Source organism: Zychaea mexicana, assembly GCF_025766255.1.
Source record: "Zychaea mexicana strain RSA 1403 chromosome Unknown BDB00scaffold_181, whole genome shotgun sequence".
Classification (NCBI taxonomy): domain Eukaryota; kingdom Fungi; phylum Mucoromycota; class Mucoromycetes; order Mucorales; family Lichtheimiaceae; genus Zychaea; species Zychaea mexicana.
The window spans coordinates 31,326-49,528 of record NW_026516844.1 but is presented as its reverse complement, the minus strand read 5'-3'; the positions used below and the strand labels follow the sequence as shown (position 1 = coordinate 49,528).

Sequence of the window (18,203 nt, the reverse complement as noted above, 5' to 3'; positions counted from 1 at the left end):
ATATGATATATCTCATAGGGTCCTCGTATATTCTTGTGCTTGCTGGCTGTTTGGTGGATGATTCACTGTCAACGTATACAAGCAAGAGCTGAATGAATACTTGTATTCCCAATGCTCGTCCTGTGCTTATTTTCTCTTGTAACACCTGGTGATTAAATCAGAATACGAGTTGGACTAGTAAGTCCTTTATGCTTGCTGAAGCTTGGAATAGCATGAAACTGCGCATTTCTCTTTTTAGTAACAACTCGGAGCTAAGGTCCACAAAGGAAGAGCTGTCATGGTGATTTTTTTTAAAACACTCCTTTGAACTTTATTCCCAAGTATATGCATATGGACGATTCTTCGGACGATGAGAACCAATCTTTCGATGAATTCCAATCGCTTCACGTCGGAACACCCTTACTCCACTCTCCCAATTTGAGTGTCAAACTCAATTGGTAAATATTTAAAACTTCTTTCCTCTGCCTGTTCCGGAAACAGAATAAAAAGAATCTCTGATCTGTTAACAATCCTCTGTGTATGTGTATATAGTAACGTGTTTTACAAAATGGAGAATATACAACCTTCGGGATCGGTCAAGATGAGGTACCATTTTACTGTGGCAGCAACGCCTATTGAATAAGAGCAGGGTGAAGAGGGTTGGAAAGGGGAATCTGGATTCTGATCGATCTGTTTCTTTTGACAAACAGGGGCATTGGCAACTTTTGTTACCGCACTGTACAGACACGCGGTACAGATGTTCAATTTGTGTGTGGCTCTGGTATGAATACTGTACTCGCAGTTTCTTACTGCTCACGGCAATTGGGAACTGAGGCGCTTATTGTTGTGCCGAAAGCAACTGACGATCGGATATGTGACACAATACGGAACGACGGGTCACAATTAATTTTATATGGAGATGTAACGTGTCATTTAGCACTTGATTGAAAGTGAAAGGGCACTGAGAGAATGTCATGACATATGTTTGTTTTTAATGGGCTGTATTAAATGTATAGGATTGGAGCGCATCGGAAGCACACGCGCGCAAACTAGTACGGAGGAATGGGTAGCTATCACTTGCAACTAACGCATACAAATTGATCACTCAGTGCGGTGTATAGCGAACAGTTTATGTGCTGACAACTTGTAAATCCCTACTTAGCATCTACGTTCCGTCATCAGACCACTCTCATATGTGGCAAGGCTATTCAACGATTGTTCACGAAATCAAAACACAACTGCACGATACTCCTCCAGCAGCCATCATCTGTCCCGTTGGCGGCGGTGGATTACTAAACGGAGTCATTATGGGGCTTCAAGAAGTCGAATGGAAAGAAGTACCAGTGATTGCAGTGGAAACCCACGGAAGCAACTCTTTTCAATCTTCTGTCGTCGCAGGCAAGGTTGTATCGTTACCGAAAACATCAACGATCGCCTCCAGTCTTGCTGTCAAGTCTGTCAGTTCAAAATCACTCGAGCTCAGCTTGGCACATCCAGTCGTGCCTTTTGCTGTAAGCGATGCAATGGCAGCTGACGCAGTCCGATTGTTTGCAGGTAAACTCCCATTAACTGTTTTGACAACTGGCAATACTGATTATGGTTGGATGATTAGAGGACAGCAAGATGATTGTCGAACCTGCTTCCGGCACAGGCTTATCACTGTGCTATACAAAAATTATCCGGGACATCATGCCGTCACTTACTCCATCGAGCGATGTGGTAGTCTTGGTCACTGGAGGCTCAGATATTACCCTGGATCAACTGGACGAATACCGGAAAAAGTATACGTCTCCTCCTGTGGTAGTGAAAAGTGGTAGTGAAGTGTTTCTAAAAATGGACAACTCCTTAACGAATGTCCGTGATGTAAATATGGATGATCCTTCATCAACCGACGTACAAATGGCCTTGAACATATAAACAAAAGATATAAACACGAAAAAATTGAAACAAATATTCTGCGATTTTGGGATATCATCATGCAGTCGTAACACACCCATGCAAACCACGTTTCTTTCTCTTCTTTCGTTCTTGAAATCGCACTGCTCTTTATCACTTTCATCATATCACCATGAACTCTTCTGTTGATCCCAAAGCTGTACTCGAACAAGCCGTCGACAAGCTGGAACATGTAGCGTATTTGATTCCATTATACTGAGCGTCCACTAGTCCTACTACAGTTCTTCTAGACGTCGGACACTTTTTGATGAATGACGATGTTATTTCTTTGATTAGATCCCTGCCTCTCAAGAGAAGCACCAGCTTGCCCAAAAGGCAAGTGGTCTCCATCAGACTCTTACAGGCCATCCAATGCAATTTGACAAGGAGGATAACCTCGTAACCAGTGGTCCTGAGGCAGATCAATGCCCAGCTTTGCATCATGAGAAGCAGGAATAAACAAAAGAGCACGGATACGCTTCTAACTTCAATAAAGACTGGGTCACTATTACTGCTCTCTTTCTCTCTCTCTCCCTTTTATCTTTGATTATAGTAAATAGCATTTAGGCAGTTGAGCATCGCCCATGGAGATCGACTATGGTTTTTTATCGAGTTTTTCGCATCCATTTTTGCTCAGCATACTCGCTGGATCCATATTACGACCCAGCAATTATACCGTATGTTCGGGAACTTTTTTTATGACAATAAGCCCTACCCATGGGATCGGGCATTTGATGCAACAAAAAGCACTTGAGAGTCCACTGCGTGCCAAAAATACCTTTTCTCTCGTTTATTATCATTCAAATAATCACTGCGTGCTAAAGAGGCGTCTTATTACCATTTGTTTTTTTCGTATTTATATGCAAGAACACTTTGGTTTATTTGGGATCTTCTTTGGGGGAGAAGTCTCCTTCGTCGTATTCTGCGATAGATCCATTGGGATCACGGATTGGAAAGGCGGTAGGGTGGAAGCTAGGTTCTTCGAAACTGTTATCGGCGTTGTTTTCATTACTGTTTGACGTTTCCGCTAGCTCTTCAATGACATAGTCTTCCAATGTGTCAGTTCTTCTGTTGCGCGGATCAAATATATTGTCCAATTCATCTACACTCGAAGAGGAAGATGTGCTCTGTGGACTCAGTAGTGTTGTATGCGATCGAGGAGCGGAGAAAACAATAGCTGACAGGATGAGGATCGACGGCTTCGGAATTGATACAGCTCGCTGCTTGGCGATCAAGTGAAGTGGAAGTGGGTTTGTTTGTGATTGCCTGGGGGTTCACTCTTCAAAAGAGCTACAGAACAATCAATGTCATGCACGCTGAAAACTTTGTATTTGATTGACTGTTTTCAGTCATGCGTGGCCAAGGATGCCCAGTGATGGCTTCGGTTTTGTATACCTCGGCAAGTACAAAGATTGGTGGTACACGGGCAGAGCACTATATCACGTTCATGGAGGTACTCATGGAAGTTTTGAAGGATATGATAATAACATAGGAGGAAGAACTTTGGTAATAGATAATGCTACCATCCACTAGACACCAGAAGTGAAGGACGCAGTGGCGGAGCAAGGATACGATTTTTTATACCTTCCTCCGTATTCTCCTTTCCTCAACCCGAGCGAAGAATTTTGGTCGAAGCTGAAAGCCGGTGCCAAACGCAATTTGTTGTTGACGGATGATACGTTGCTACCACGAGTCGTCGACTCGGCAAGTCTCTGCCAAGTTTTCCAAGGGTGGATAAGGCATTCTCTTGTGCCTCGCTGTCAAATGCTGTAGTTCCTTTTTTTTTGAGTTGCAATGAAAAGTAAAAAGAGGAACCATCTGTTATGCTAGTATTGAGCATGATTTTCAAAGTTCTGCCAACGTCAGAAACTACACTGCCAATGTAATAGGGGGTACAACAACAGTGCCTCAGGAAAAGATAGAAATCGTCCCAACTATACTAAGATGCAAGCCAGGATACAAAATACAGGCAGACAGGAATACAGATAGCAATCAAAGGGATATGGGACACGATAGATCCACTACCTCAAGAACTGAATAAAGATACAGTATACACACGGTAATGCTCACACGCAGGACCTCTGCAATCCTATTGTGGGAAGAAAGATGTCTCTTTATTTTTCGTTGAATGTCAATATTTATATGGGTGATACTGAATATGGAATATATGTGGTTAGAGTGTGTAAAAGTATAAGGATCAATAGAATTTTGTTCATGAGAGTTTCTCGTTAGTGATAGGGATGGTGACACTGCCGTTTCTCCCCTCCTTCTACAATAGTAAGAAAAACACCGAGAAAAAGCCCATTGTTCGATGCTGCACCCGTTCCGGTGATAACTAATTCGGTGATCCCGGTAGTGTATTGCACTGAAATTTACTCCGCACGAATCAAAACGTTTGAGAAGCGTACATCCCAACGGGCTTTGTCGAATAATGAAAAGACTCCTTCCTCCCTGAAGTTCCATTTACAAGACGACATTTTGTTATTGTCGTCCTAGCTAATCAAAGTGCTAGTTTGTGTCTGCAGAAAAAAAGATTTACTGTGACTTTAAGTGAGAAAAGAAGATAGAAAATGTGGATCGCGAAACGGATAAAGATGGCTCAGCTCGGACCCTCGCCTCGGAAACCATTGACTCACTCGGGGACACAAATCGGGAAAACCAAACCAGTATAAAAGGAAAAAGATGCTCACACACATTTTCTTGATCCCACTTTTTTGAACAATATGTTTGAGGTTATCGTTTCTGGCGCTGGGCCAGTAGGCTCATTTTTTGCTTACCAGGTAGCTTCTATTATGCCTCATTTGCGTGGGTTATCCGCTCTACTCTAAACTTTTTTCCTCCCTCCCTTCTTCCGTTGCCACAAAAAGATGGTGAGTTTAGGCCACAGCGTCCTTATACTAGACAAAACAGCCGGCCCCACGGGTCAAAGCCGTGCTATTCTTATGACGTCCCGAACACTTGAAACTCTTGACAACCGAGGTATCGCACAGCATTTCTTGAAGCACGCGGTAGTGATGCACGGTTCACAGGCTTTCAGCCAGGGGCACTTGGTAACTGTCGGAGCCTTACAGTGTTGTTTAACAGCGAAATCACTCACAGTTTAGTGATTATCTGATTTATAGGTTGGCTACCTGGATGCAGTTAGCGAGAACACCATGTTTCCGCAGATGACCTGTTTACCACAAACGAAAACTGAAACTGTTTTTGCTGATCTGTTACAACAAAAGTCATTAACGATCCAACGAGAAACGGAGTTGCAGAGCTATACTCAAACACCCGATTATGTGGAGGCGACTATCAAGAAAGCAGATGGAACAACAGAAGTCGTAAAAGCGAAATATATTATTGGTGCCGATGGATCTCATTCAGCGGTGCGCAAGTGTACAGAAGGATGGACCTATGAGGGATACGCAGTATCCACTCGCTTTGCTATGGCGGATGTTGTGCTGGAGGGCCAGGATGCAGAGCGGTTCAAGAACGGGCGCGTTAGTGCATTTAGCCATCCCAAGGGTAAAAACATTGATACGTAGAAAAAGATAGACTTTTGCTAGAAAAAAGGAAAAGATGGTTAATTCTTGACAAGTGTAGGCTCGGCTGCGATTATTCCTTTGGGGCCCAATGTACCCAACGGCCCCTTCTACTATCGGTTAATGTGTAACTTGGAGCCTTACAAATTGGCGGATAAAAATGCGAGAATCACCCATGGTTTGGTCCAGGATACAACCGTTCCACTTAGCGAAGTCGAGAAAGTAGTCTCAGAACGGATTGCACCACTCAAAATTATACCCACACACCCCGTATGGATTTCTTTATTCCGCGTCAATGAACGCAAAGCAAATGGATATCGTCGTCATCGAGCATTTTTGATTGGAGGTAATAGGAAATACGCACATGGACGGCGATAGCAAAAGGATGAAAAAGATAAATAAGGGATCAAACGAAATTAAACTATGCATGAATGCGTGGATATTTGTAGACGCCGCTCACTGTCATTCACCAGTTGGAGGTCAAGGAATGAATCTTGGTCTGCAGGATGGTAAGTTTTTTACGTTCAAAGATAGTTAAGCGCAGAAAACAGTTTTGACAAAGTGAACTGAATAATTTCCCAACATAAATAGCGGATAATCTTGCATGGAAGCTATCGCTCGTCCTCAAGGGCTTATCATCAAATCCAGAAGCACTTCTCAATTCGTACTCCGCCGAGGTAAGAATCCCTCTTACGCTATTTAGGGAATTGGCACAGTTGCGTACGTGGAAGAGAAATAAAAAGTCTCAACATATATATATCTTCTCTTGTAAAGCGCGAGCCAATTGCGGAACAGGTACTCAAATCAACGGGTGGTATGACCAGTGTCGGCTTTAGAAACAGCAAGTTGCTTGGTAAGCACAAAACAATAGTGTATGTTATATCACAAGCACAACGGATAACCATGACTCCTATATACCACTGTTTTTAATGGTATGAATAGCCTTTGTTCTATACTACGTGATGTCCGCTGTGATGTCTTTCGAGAGCATGAGAACGTTTATCGTATCTCAAATGATGCAGGTAATATGGAAAAACGGGTCATATAAAACAGTACGGAATTTTAGCTAGAAAATGAACAACAACCTAATAATACCTCCTTGCCCATCTTTTAGTTGACGCTACAAATTCCAAAAGATTCACCACTTCTTCTTGTCAACGCGAATAGTAAAAAGGCTGGTTTGATTGAGCCTGGCCAGTACTTGCATGAAACCGCCCTACTACGGAAACGCATTCTGACCGATTACTCGAGTCGGTTAGAGCGAAGAACTTTGCGTGATATATTACATGGCTGTCAGGATCAACATGCAATAATCTTTATTGGTACACGGCCGTCACGACGAACCTATTGTCCTTGGACTCGTGATTTCTGGATCAAAGCCAAGAAGACTTATTCCCCAAAAGTTGCCCGGCCTATTGTTATCGAATCAACATACCATTCACGCGACAGCCGTATCCCAGACTATGTCGGCATTGAAGAAGAGCCCCAAGCAGAGTACTTGAAAAGTGTTGAAGATGCATTTTGGTTGGAGGATCGCTGGGATGTCCACGACTCTGTCACGAAACGTGTTGGATTAACCGCACACATGTGGGATAAACCAGAGACTCCTGCAGCGATTGTAATCGTTAGACCTGATATGTACGTTGCTCATAGCAGCATTATTACATCATCCAGCGATATAGACTCAGCACTGGAAGTACTTTGCAGCTATTTGCCAAGGAGCGATAGCAGCTAATGTACATTGTAAATGTTCATAGTATCATCTTTATAAATATGTGGTATCTTAAGATAAATAAATTGAGACGCATTAGATCTTGTAGCGTCTGAGAAATATCTACTGTGCAATTATCTTATATGTATTCCTGTACTTAAAGCAAGTTTACATGGAAAAAATCGAAAAAAAACAGGAAGGATGAGAGAGAGAGAAAGCAAGTACCTACGCCCGAAGGCTGCCTGGGGTGGGGAGTATGCCGTTCGCATGAGGCGATGCAACATCCGAAAATGGATACGGAACAGCGGCTACTAGGCGATACGGATGCGCAAGCGGGAGAGAGCGAGAGAGGGAAGGGGAGGGGATAAGCAATAAGAATGAAATATACAAAGCAAAATAAAAACACACAGAGAAAGAAAAGATATATATAAGAACGCAAGGAAGAAGATGAGGCTTTTAACGGTTTCCTCAGGTCCAGATCAAAACAAAAAGCACACGCAATCGTCGATATGGATGGATTTATTTTGACCACAGCCGATGGACTGGTTGACAGGCCGCCTTCTAGAAGCGGCAGTGATATGGATAGGGATGGCAGTAGAGCATCAATCTTGACCAGCATGGAGCAGAACGGAGAAACGCAGCCAAGACAAAAAAACACTTCTTCTAGCTGGAAAAGAGAAAAAAACAGATCATTAGAGGGCTACACACACTGTGCTACCTTTATTTTTGACACAGCATGGCCATCCTCCTCCATCCCAAGCTGACTTACATTTGTTTTGTCGTTTTACAGAAGAGATATAGACAGAGAGAGGTGGGGTCCAAACCAATTTAATCCAAATAGATCACCGCAGAGCCTGCCTCTAATAAACATGTATGAGCAGCTGCGTACACAACATGGTACACTTTTTGACATGTCATGGCAGACATCTTTCTGGTTCATCAAACACGTAAAAACAAACACAAGCACAAGATTCTTTCCAGCTATATGGTACTTACTGTTACGGCATCCTTGAGCTGGAAGAAGAGAGCCTTGAGTTAGAGAGAGGAAACGACCAATCTTCATGAAAAGAAGAAAAAGAGAGGCTGCCATACTGCACACGTCATGATCACGAATCGTGTCTCGTCACGCTGCTGTGCACACTGCACACCTTGACACGTCATCTCCAGCACCCACGCCATTCTACACCTAGCAATGTTCAAGTCCCCTTTTGCTTACACTTACTATCTGCTACTTGTCCACCGGACACGATGGACCCAACCAGCATAAGGCGGAATATAAAGTAGGAAAGATCATAAGCAGGCTGTTCTAAAGATGCAGCTACTTTTGACACGTCATGGCATCAGCGCCCCCAACAGAAGACACTCGACTACTTCTCTCCAGCTCATGCTCACATTCCTACCGTATTTATAGCTGTTGTTTGTGCTTAAGGGTGAGGTGCAAACACCAAGCCGAACCAACCGTGTAAAAAAAAGTTCAGAACTCCTACAGTAGTAGCAGAGAAGAAGGAGGGTAACATTAGCGGCTGCATGCTGTACACACACTTCTTTAGACACGTCAAAATTCAGATCTTCTTTCGTATATCACATACCACCATATATGCGCATGTGCATTTGCGTCGGCGAATGGGTTGTCATGTCCCAAATAATCCAAAGCATCTTGTCAGTTCTCCAGTTTTAATCTGTTCATACGATGTCAAGCTATCAATCATTGCTTTCTCTTTGAAAATGCTCAACTCCATTTTTCCTCATCAGGAACACACCCTCTCTTACCGCACATAATCCGGCCAGGTACCGACATTGAACGCTTTTGCAGAATGTGTTCTTTTTGTTAAGCAGGTCCAGTGCTCTTTCATATTGTTGTGACTCGTAATATACTTGAGCAAGGAAATACACGTCGTTGAAGTCATCTATTTTTGTTTTGTTTTGACAAGAAACACACACACACAAGCATATATATGTTGTCAGTAAACTCTTATTATTAGTACTATATACGTTGCCCTTCCTATATCTCATCATGAATACACTCTACCTGAGATAGCACACACTTTTTCGGCAAAGAATGTCGCAGCTTCAGTGACGTTTTGTTGAGCGGCGTAGTGAGCTAAATTACGCAATCGATCATCATGCGTACCGTTTCCTCGGTCATAATATTCTTGCAAATTCTGTGAAAGCCCTCGAGGCATGCGCATCGGCGAAGCATAGTTGTAGGGGGATGCATCTGTTGAAAAGGGCATATGTAGTGGCGAATCTTCCACTGGCGGTTCGCCTAACATAGAGTGCAATTCGCTGGTGTTGTGAGTGTTGCGTGTGATTGCGGAAATGGATTTTTCGCGTTGACGTGATAGGCTGCCACCGCCACCACCAGGACTACCGGTTGGTATTTGCGAGGTAGGTGAAGTCATTTCAAAGGAATCTTCTCGTAAGGGTGAATCTTGAGGACGATTTCGAGAATCCATTGTTGGTGATCACTAACAAAGAAAACGTATGCACGACATGCACAGACACAAAACAATAGTTCTGGGTTTGAATGACCTTTCTGGGTTGTACTACGATCACTGTTATTATGGCATGATAAAAGACACTATTATTATGCAAGTTGCTGCTCGTGTCTGAATTGCTACTAATAACAGCTACAGATGATCATCTAGCACGTCTAGATGGTGTATAGTCAAAGAATCACTAATATTGCTCGTAGTCATTATGTGACCAGATCCCAGTCATTGTGAAAAGAATTAATTACATGTGTGTCGGCCTTATATGATGCTTCTTTCTGTCTTTCGGTATATAGAGACATAATTTTAGACAGAGCGCAGTATCAAACCTCCAGAAAAATTTACGCATGTGGAAAAAACACGATTGTACATACAAAATGATCTACAGTAATGCTTATAAAGATACAACAACAATACTGTTATTCTTGACGGCTGCACTACAAACAGATTGTTATTGCTTGCTTGGTCTTATTTTATAAAAAGCCAATATCTTGGGTTGCACATCGACAGCACGGCAATTTCTTCCTTGACATATATAGAGGAACATAGAGCATAACAGAGATTTTGCGTGAGTGAATCATTCAATAGTTTTGAGACACTCGTTGTATATATATCGGTTGAGAGATTGGCCGTTAAGGCTCAATTTCTGTTCCACAACATCCAATTACTGGTTCCAGTCTTGTCGGTATTATCCTTGACGATAAATTTCGTTTTACCCCTTCTCTACTTCTTTCGCTGGGCACATGATATTATTCGCTTGTCTTTCATCGAATAGCACAGAACATATACTTTAAGCAGTAATCGCATAAGATGGATGTAATTTTCCACCAGAGTATGTAAAAGGATGTATCCTTACTACAGTTGTTTGGTAATAAGTCTTAGTTGTAAGTCAAGGAGTTTCTCGGTGTGCGAGCCTTTTAAAAGTGTGCGTTGTCAAGTTTATAAATTTTTAGGAACACACCCGTATTGTGTGTATTCTTTCCTCTTATCTCCTCTGAGTAGCTAATGACTTTTGTGATAGTAAGATTTCACTTACTACTGCTCTGACATTTCAAAATACGACACGACATACACTTGAGCATTGTTGAGAAAATTAGAAAATGTAGATTTCTTACCTGAAAAAAGTTTCATCATTATACATACAAATAAATAAAATGAACTTCTCAATTTTAATTTTCTTACATAAAACTTTTTATTAGATATTAACAGTTTTTGCCTTCGAAAAAGAACCATGGCAAGAAGCACTTCGTAAATTCAGAAAATCCGAATTTTTTGAATGCATTCAACGATATTACACCTTGCACATATGTTCGATATGTTCTGTTCGGATACTACAGAACGCTGGGATGTATTAAGCGACTTGGGTGCATAAAGAGTTGGTAGAAGAGGGAACTTTCTCTGCCTCTTTAATTAACTGTAATAGACAATATGAAGAATACCTGCTTATTATATGATACCTTCTTTTATTCGGTAAGCGACACAGTGGCGTAAGATTATAAATCACGTTTCTTTCTCTCACTTTATTGGCAAAGTTTTGAAAAGGTGTATGTTTGTAAGATGTGCTACATATTATAGTAATTATAGCTCTATGTACACTGGATAAAGAAATCCGGCTAGCAAGTGTATAAGGACCATGCTCGCCACCGCTATTCTTGGACAGAAATAGAGAGAAAATGCATAAACACATACCAGACCATTCGGTCTTTGGCCGTTGTTGCTGTAGCTGCGATGCTTCAGCTATGATGTTTTGTTTGCTACTTCTAGCTCAACAGTTATAGTATCATTATGTGTTTATTGTAAATGCATTGAACCCATGCTCTCCATCGTCATGCGATTAATTTAACCGTCAGGCACTAAATATAGCTTAATCCGTATAGTATATAATGACAAAATATCAAGCAGAACAAACCATTGATAAATGGTTTACAAAGCTAGGTGATATCTTATGAAGGTTGCGGTCTCTTTGGAATAATGTATCATATGTATCATCGTGACAAAAATTGGCCAAAGAGAAGAATTGTCGTTATCGCACTATTTCTTGTCACATTTCATGTATATCTGTTTGTTTACGTGGATATAACCATTGATACATTCACATTGTTTAACGTGTCCAAATAACATTGCTGTACAGTACATGTATACATTTGTACCAAGTTTTTCTTTAGTGTAGGTTGTTTTATTTGTTTTTCTTTGCCTGTCATCATGAAGAAAAAAGGAACTCACTCTCGCCTCCTTTCAAGTTTCACTCGCACATTTTTGTAAAGTAAAAACCCCCCAAAAAATTGCTTTGTGGCGTTAAAAACATTAAGAGTTTACGCCAAAAAGCATGTAAACATACTTAGCGCCTGTTGTTTTGGACATAATGTATTGTGCGCTCTTTTATTATACTGTGAGTAGCAGCAGTAGCATCTTGACTAACATACAGAATTAAATATATATTTTAAGGAATACAACAGTGAGGGGCATACATACAAGGGGAAATAGAAATACAATACTATTGATACAATATTTGGTCGAAAAAGAAATAGAAGAAAGGGCATGTAGATACGATAAAGTTGGCAAAGGAATATGATGGAGAAGTATCCGTGACCAGTGGCATTGTTATACAAGAGGTGGGATCTTTGGGCTAAACATGGAGCGCGTTCGTCTGCGTCGGTCGCAGGAATTTTCTTTGGTCATATGAAGTATCGAAGAAAGGATCGGAGCGGAATCAAGCAAATAATGATCTAGATCGTCGATGGATGTTGCTGTTGGTTTTTTCAAAGGAGGGGAAGGACACTTGCCGCGTCGCATAACCACAACACCATAGCTTTTTGGTCTTTTTCGTTGCTGTTGTTGTTGTTGCTGTTGATACTGTTTCTGGTCTGCTGATAGCGACGGGCATGTTGATATAGGGAGCGTTTGGGGAGATGGAGCAAGAGGAGATCGTGGTGAGGCACGCTGATGGTTGTGTTGTGGCACGGCTACCATGATACTATGCTGACTCGCTGCTGTTGTTGCTGCTATTGTTGATGGCGTGTATAGACTTTGATTATAGTGTTGATAGCGGTTATTGTAGTGACTTTGAGTATGATCGTTTGATTTTCTGATCGACGCAATTGTAGTTGTCGTGTTACTCAACGTATTGTTAGAAAGCCACTTGTCCAATAGAAACTGATGATGTTCAATCATCAATGTCCAAATATGTGTCCACTGCGCGTTTGCTTGCACTAGTTGATCCAAAGCAGCCGCAGCTGGCGGTGGACATGGCTTTTTCTTATTGTGATTATGAATTGCAGCAAAAGCCGGGACATCCTTCAAGCGGTGATCCAACCCGGTGCATACAGGAGCCAATACAACGGCCAAGGCTTCTGGATTCATCATGTTGATATGCTGATACTGCTGTATGTGTGACGCGAGTTCGATGATAAACATGATTAAATGAAAGTGGGCGCGGGGCAGTGAGGTCACCAGGTCGGCGACGATACTCATCATCTGCTGGTCAGCGTGCTGTTCTTGCTCTAGTTGCTGGATAAATCGACGATGATACGTGATGGGTATTGCAGGTTCTGGAAGACATCGAAGATACTTTTTCATGGCGCCAGCAATTGCGTGAATGTCATAGTTGGATAGATCAACGTGTTTGTCGTGATATACTGTTGAAGCATCGAATGTTTGCCATAGCTGCTCAACCTCGGACGCCGCACCAGATAGTCGAAAAATCCCTTCCACCTTTAAACCTAGTATTGAATTTCTGTAATTTTCAGTGGTTGGAGCTGACGATAATGCTATTGCTGACGCTGGGATGAAGCAGAAACAAAGACGGATGCTGTACTGTACCTCGTTTAATTATTTCGTTTGCACATCGACAAATAGGATCAGGCACGTAGAGACCTGACGAGGTCACGGAGCCGCATTCGACGAGTGCATCTTCAAGTGAAGCGCCAAAGAGACCCTTATTGCTTTTGGTCGAAGCAATTGATCCTGGAAAGCATATGTGTAAGTCTCGATGGTTACTGTGCAACATTCTGGAATGCTTAATTCTGGGCAATATACCTCCTTTTTTTGTTGGCACAGAGTGATAAAGAAATTGGTACTTGTTCTTTAGAAACAAGAACGGATTTTTTTTCGATCTCACGCCGTCGATCTCGCTCTCATTCATCGACAGTATAAATGCTTTCTTTTCAGAAGAAAGGAAAAATAAACGATAAAGAGATGTACAGGAACGGAAGAAAAAGAAAAGAGAAAAGAGAGAGAGAGAAAGGGAGGGAGGGAGGGAGGATAGAAATAACAACTAGCAGTATAGGCGGCTTTAATATGTACATTCAGCGTTATGCCCGAATAAAGAAAACAGGTTTCCTTTTCCGACGTGTGGTGTTTGCCCTCACGCGAAACGGGGTTAATTTTTGTTTTTTTACAAAAGGTCTATTGGGCAGATGCCCCTTGGAGAGCTTTTGTTTTCTGTCACGAACAAGGAACACAGCACAAGGAGCCAGCCAGTCCAGTAGCCCAGATAGACAACACCCGGGTGCTCTATTCAACGCACCACATTGTATTCTCGCCACTGCTAAGCAGGACAGATAGAGTTTAATGTAGCCCTGCTCCTGTATGGTTTTGACAGCAGTAGCACAGCACATAAAAGAGAAACCGTGATTTTTTTTTTGATTTCCGCCTGCCATTAGGAACGCGTCGGCAGTGTTCCGAGTTTGCAGAGTCGGTTGCTCATAACAGTGGGAACAATTGTTTAAAGCAAAAAGAAAGGGCGGGCTACGCTAATTATGGGTTTCCCGTTCTGGGGTGAATCTTTCAGGCTTTTGAGGCTAGCCATCATCGTAGTCAGAGAACGAGCCACTTTCCCATCGCGTTACGCGTATTATTTTGTTTAGATGAACATGAAAACTTATAGAACGATTCACCAGTCAATATCAGAGCGACTGTTTGTTCGTGACAGCATTCTTTCTTTTAATGTTCCGATGTCAGCTTTCGAAAACGCTTCTTACGATAGCAACGATTCCTGCACTCGTCATACGTGCTAATAGAATTCGACATCAGCTCATACAGTAAAGGGGCTGGCAGGTGAGTATTTTATACACTACACAATAGAAGCTGTATATCCTGAGCAGCTCGCGTCTTCCAGCAGTCGCCCTTTTGGCTAGCAGGACGGACGATAGCATGGACGTATGTTTCTTAACAACCTAGTTGGAATAAGTGCAGTTCACTCTTAGTGACTGCTTCCAAGCAACGCAACAACTCCATGACAGCACATCTGCACGTACGTAAAAAACATGACGCACGTTTGCTTGCAGTCGCAGGCGAATGATGTGTTTCCAAATATAGGCTCTCTCTCTCTCTCTGTGCTTAGATTACTATCCTATATACTGTTTACACTGTCTGATCTTTTAGTGATGTACGAGTTAGTGAAGATAACAAGAAAAATGACAATGTTTCTCATGTCACTCTATTGGCTGCTCATCTAGTAGTCTTTTTCTCTTTGTGCTACTTTCACTCTTCTTTAGTACAAGGAAAAACGAGATTCGGTTGGACTTGAAACTCAATTTCATGTTACAGTTTGCAGAATAAATATGTCATCATTCCAAGACAAAGCCTTTAGTTCTTGTTGCCATTGACAGGAGAGTCCTCCTTGTGGGCTTGCTACTGTACCTATGGTCTAGTAGTACACTGTCTGGGCTATTTCTCTCCAAGAACAGCGAATGTTTCCAGTAACTACAATGGAAACCGGCGCGAAGGCGAAAGAACAAAAGAAAAAATCACCGGGTTTCAAAATTAGATGTACGATAGCATGATGTCATGGAATTTCTAAAATTGAAAAGAATCGGCGGAGCTTTTTTCTCTTATTCGATCGGGAAACAACCAGCCAGTTTTTTTTTTTTTTTTTCTCGGCACTTCTTCCACTGTGCACCCCCACGACGCATTATTTTGAACTAAGCGTACATATCAACCCTATTCCAACAAAGTAACTCTATTTTTAATAATTTCTTTCTCTTTCTCACTGTCTCTTCTACTTGACTCTTTTTCTCTCTTCTCGCCACCCAACACTCGCCTCTCTCTCTTTCCTTCTATCCTAAAACTCGCAGTTGGACCAAACATACATTTACCACATGTCCGTGTTTAATCAAATCAAGAACTTCATTCGCAGCAGCCGCAATATATCACTGTCTGGCAACAACAGCTCAGCAACAAGTGACGGTACCAGCCTTGACGAAGGATTTACACAGCAAGACGTGAAAAAGTATGAAGCTGTTGCTCGTCTTGTGGAAGAAGAAAACCTAGCCAAGCAACGACTTCCAAACTACGAAGGTTTAGAACGATACAAATTACTGGATAAACTTGGAGAGTATGTTCGTTTCTTGTTCTAGGTCTTGGAACGCTATACTCTGTTACTGACTTGCTTTATAGTGGCGCATTCTCAAACGTATACAAAGCAATTGACCTGGAAACTAAAGAAAACGTGGCCGTAAAGGCTGTACGCAAATTCGAATTGAAACCACAGCAGGTGAGTGGAAAGAACATGAGAGAAGAAGCAAATACTTTTCTTTACTGATACCATCGTTCGATGGTGTCGTACTTTTGTAGAGAGCTAGCGTACTGAAAGAAGTTCAGATTATGCGAACCGTAAAGCATCCGTGCATTGTACAGCTCAAAGGATTCATTGAAACAAAAGGGGTAAGGATTGTATGGGGCTAGTGGAGGGGTTGTTTTGTTGCTGCTATGCAAAAGGAAAAATGGTTAGTTTGTTGTATATGCTGACAAATATGTCCTAGTACTATTTTATTATTCTGGAGCTGTGCGATGGTGGCGAACTCTTCCATCAGATTGTACGTTTCACCTATTTCAGTGAAGATCTGGCACGGCACTGTGTACGTCAAGTAGCAGACGCGATTCGGTATCTACACGAAGAGAAAGGCGTTGTCCATCGGTAAGGATTCTTGGCATGATGGTTACTGCAACTCATCCTATAAATAATCAAGGTTTCCAACTAACCTTTTCTTTGCTATCCCTCCCTCGCAACTGACATCCAGTGATATCAAACCGGAAAACCTTTTATTCAACCCAATCCCGATTGCAGCACGCAGCTCCACACCGCCACCATTACAGCCAGGGGATGATGACAAAGAAGATGAAGGCCAATTCATCGATGGAGTAGGTGGCGGTGGTATTGGTCGTGTCAAGATTGCCGATTTTGGTCTGTCCAAAGTCGTATGGGATCAGGTATGCATTTTCTTTGTGTATGTAGGGCCGAAGAGAACTCCACAAACACTAACTCCTTTTCTTTGTTCTTAAAAAAAAGTCGACGCAAACACCATGCGGAACTGTCGGATACACGGCACCCGAGATAGTAAAGGATGAGCGATATTCAAAATCGGTGGACATGTGGGCATTAGGCTGTGTGCTATACACACTGCTATGCGGTTTCCCACCCTTTTATGACGAAAGCATCCAAGTGCTTACTGAGAAAGTAGCCAAGGGCCAATACACATTTTTGAGCCCGTGGTGGGACCCCATCTCTCCAGAAGCCAAAGACCTGATCGAACATTTGCTCTGTATCGATCCTGAAGAACGATACACCATAAACCAGTTCATGAAGCATCCATGGATGCAGCAAAAGTCATTCTCAAGCAGTAAAAAGAAGGAAGCAGTTACCGTGGAAGAACCAGCAAGTGGAGAAATCACCAAGGCGCCCGATAGTGCACAGCTGACACCCGTAGAACTTGAGGGCACAAGCCCCTTACGACCAATGACCGAAGTCATTGATATTCCAAAAGCCTCGCCCCCCGCCAAAGACGCACGCCGTCGAGATATCTTTTCAGGGCTGTCGTCTATGAAAGAGATCTTTGATGTATCCTACGCTGTACATCGCATGGCCGAAGAACGGTCGCGACGGAAAGAAATTCGACGACGCCAGCAGCGCCATGGCGTAGCACCTTTGCCCAACTCCTTGGGCAATGCATACAGTGACGACGAAGAAGATGACATTGATAACCTGAACGACGACGGCACTACAGGCTCTTCGTCCAACAATTCATCGTATGATGACGAGAATCCACGCAGCACCACCACTGCAGCAACAGTAGACTCACGTGGCAGCGCACCAAGTAGCATGCTTCAAAAGATCCAACGTGACCGAGTAACACAACATTTGCGATCGGAGAAGCCTCCGCCGCACAAGAGCGAGTCAAAGCGCAATGCTCGCAGCAAGTCCAAACCGGTGTTCGAACTTAACATGGACAATGCTACGCTTCTTGGCAGACGACGCAATTATCCTGCTGCGGGCGCAGCGGATGGCGATGACGACGAGCGTTGATCATGAAAAAGAACAAAAGCCACGCGATAATAATTGGTGTAGTATATTCCTTCCTAGTTGATGTTGTATATTTTGGTCCTTATTTTTTTTTCTTCATTCACATTCCTCTACTCTATATAACACATTACAAAGTACATATTCCCTCGTCTTTCACCTCTTACCTTGATCATCCATTTTATATATAAATACACTGTTTCTGGAAAGTACAGCGCAAAAAGCTAAACTTGACACTCGATAATTTGGTTTTTTTTACATGT

General features: G+C 42.4%; 7 protein-coding genes across 7 annotated transcripts; 4 read left to right on the top strand and 3 right to left on the bottom strand.

The window, feature by feature from the left end:
* The first annotated feature begins 302 nt into the window (after positions 1–302).
* Positions 303–2,035, top strand: BDB00DRAFT_859994 (tryptophan synthase beta subunit-like PLP-dependent enzyme). Its single transcript, XM_053125968.1, has 6 exons — positions 303–437; positions 532–585; positions 690–900; positions 996–1,045; positions 1,142–1,533; positions 1,592–2,035. The coding sequence occupies exons 1-6, from the start codon at positions 325–327 to the stop codon at positions 1,894–1,896; spliced, it is 1,125 nt and encodes a 374-aa protein (XP_052972792.1). The 5' UTR covers positions 303–324; the 3' UTR covers positions 1,897–2,035.
* A 12-nt stretch (positions 2,036–2,047) lies between these two features.
* On the top strand, positions 2,048–2,373 carry BDB00DRAFT_879599 (uncharacterized protein; the record flags this gene model as incomplete). The annotated part of the gene is made up of 2 exons (XM_053127891.1): positions 2,048–2,107; positions 2,212–2,373. The coding sequence occupies 2 exons, from the start codon at positions 2,048–2,050 to the stop codon at positions 2,371–2,373; spliced, it is 222 nt and encodes a 73-aa protein (XP_052972791.1).
* A 1,423-nt stretch (positions 2,374–3,796) lies between these two features.
* Positions 3,797–4,494, bottom strand: BDB00DRAFT_201302 (uncharacterized protein). The gene has a single exon (XM_053116442.1). It carries the CDS (start codon positions 4,375–4,377, stop codon positions 3,907–3,909), a length of 471 nt encoding a protein of 156 aa, XP_052972790.1. The 5' UTR covers positions 4,378–4,494; the 3' UTR covers positions 3,797–3,906.
* Positions 4,495–4,630: 136 nt separating this feature from the next.
* BDB00DRAFT_859991 (FAD binding domain-containing protein) lies at positions 4,631–7,329 on the top strand. Its single transcript, XM_053125967.1, has 9 exons — positions 4,631–4,694; positions 4,782–4,964; positions 5,037–5,424; positions 5,503–5,787; positions 5,891–5,950; positions 6,033–6,118; positions 6,216–6,294; positions 6,384–6,463; positions 6,556–7,329. Exons 1-9 carry the CDS (start codon positions 4,638–4,640, stop codon positions 7,174–7,176), a joined length of 1,839 nt encoding a protein of 612 aa, XP_052972789.1. The 5' UTR covers positions 4,631–4,637; the 3' UTR covers positions 7,177–7,329.
* A 1,454-nt stretch (positions 7,330–8,783) lies between these two features.
* Positions 8,784–9,608, bottom strand: BDB00DRAFT_879596 (anaphase-promoting complex, cyclosome, subunit 3-domain-containing protein; the record flags this gene model as incomplete). The annotated part of the gene is made up of 3 exons (XM_053127890.1): positions 8,784–8,831; positions 8,923–9,059; positions 9,182–9,608. 3 exons carry the CDS (start codon positions 9,606–9,608, stop codon positions 8,784–8,786), a joined length of 612 nt encoding a protein of 203 aa, XP_052972788.1.
* A 2,392-nt stretch (positions 9,609–12,000) lies between these two features.
* Positions 12,001–13,891, bottom strand: BDB00DRAFT_943549 (Rho GTPase activation protein). Its single transcript, XM_053129450.1, has 3 exons — positions 13,680–13,891; positions 13,464–13,607; positions 12,001–13,279 (listed from the first exon to the last, which is right to left on the bottom strand). The coding sequence occupies exons 1-3, from the start codon at positions 13,783–13,785 to the stop codon at positions 12,246–12,248; spliced, it is 1,284 nt and encodes a 427-aa protein (XP_052972787.1). The 5' UTR covers positions 13,786–13,891; the 3' UTR covers positions 12,001–12,245.
* Positions 13,892–14,588: 697 nt separating this feature from the next.
* On the top strand, positions 14,589–17,946 carry BDB00DRAFT_879594 (kinase-like domain-containing protein; the record flags this gene model as incomplete). Its single annotated transcript, XM_053127889.1, has 8 exons — positions 14,589–14,645; positions 14,727–14,801; positions 15,719–15,978; positions 16,041–16,137; positions 16,218–16,307; positions 16,406–16,560; positions 16,664–16,853; positions 16,933–17,946. 8 exons carry the CDS (start codon positions 14,589–14,591, stop codon positions 17,944–17,946), a joined length of 1,938 nt encoding a protein of 645 aa, XP_052972786.1.
* Positions 17,947–18,203: the final 257 nt, after the last annotated feature.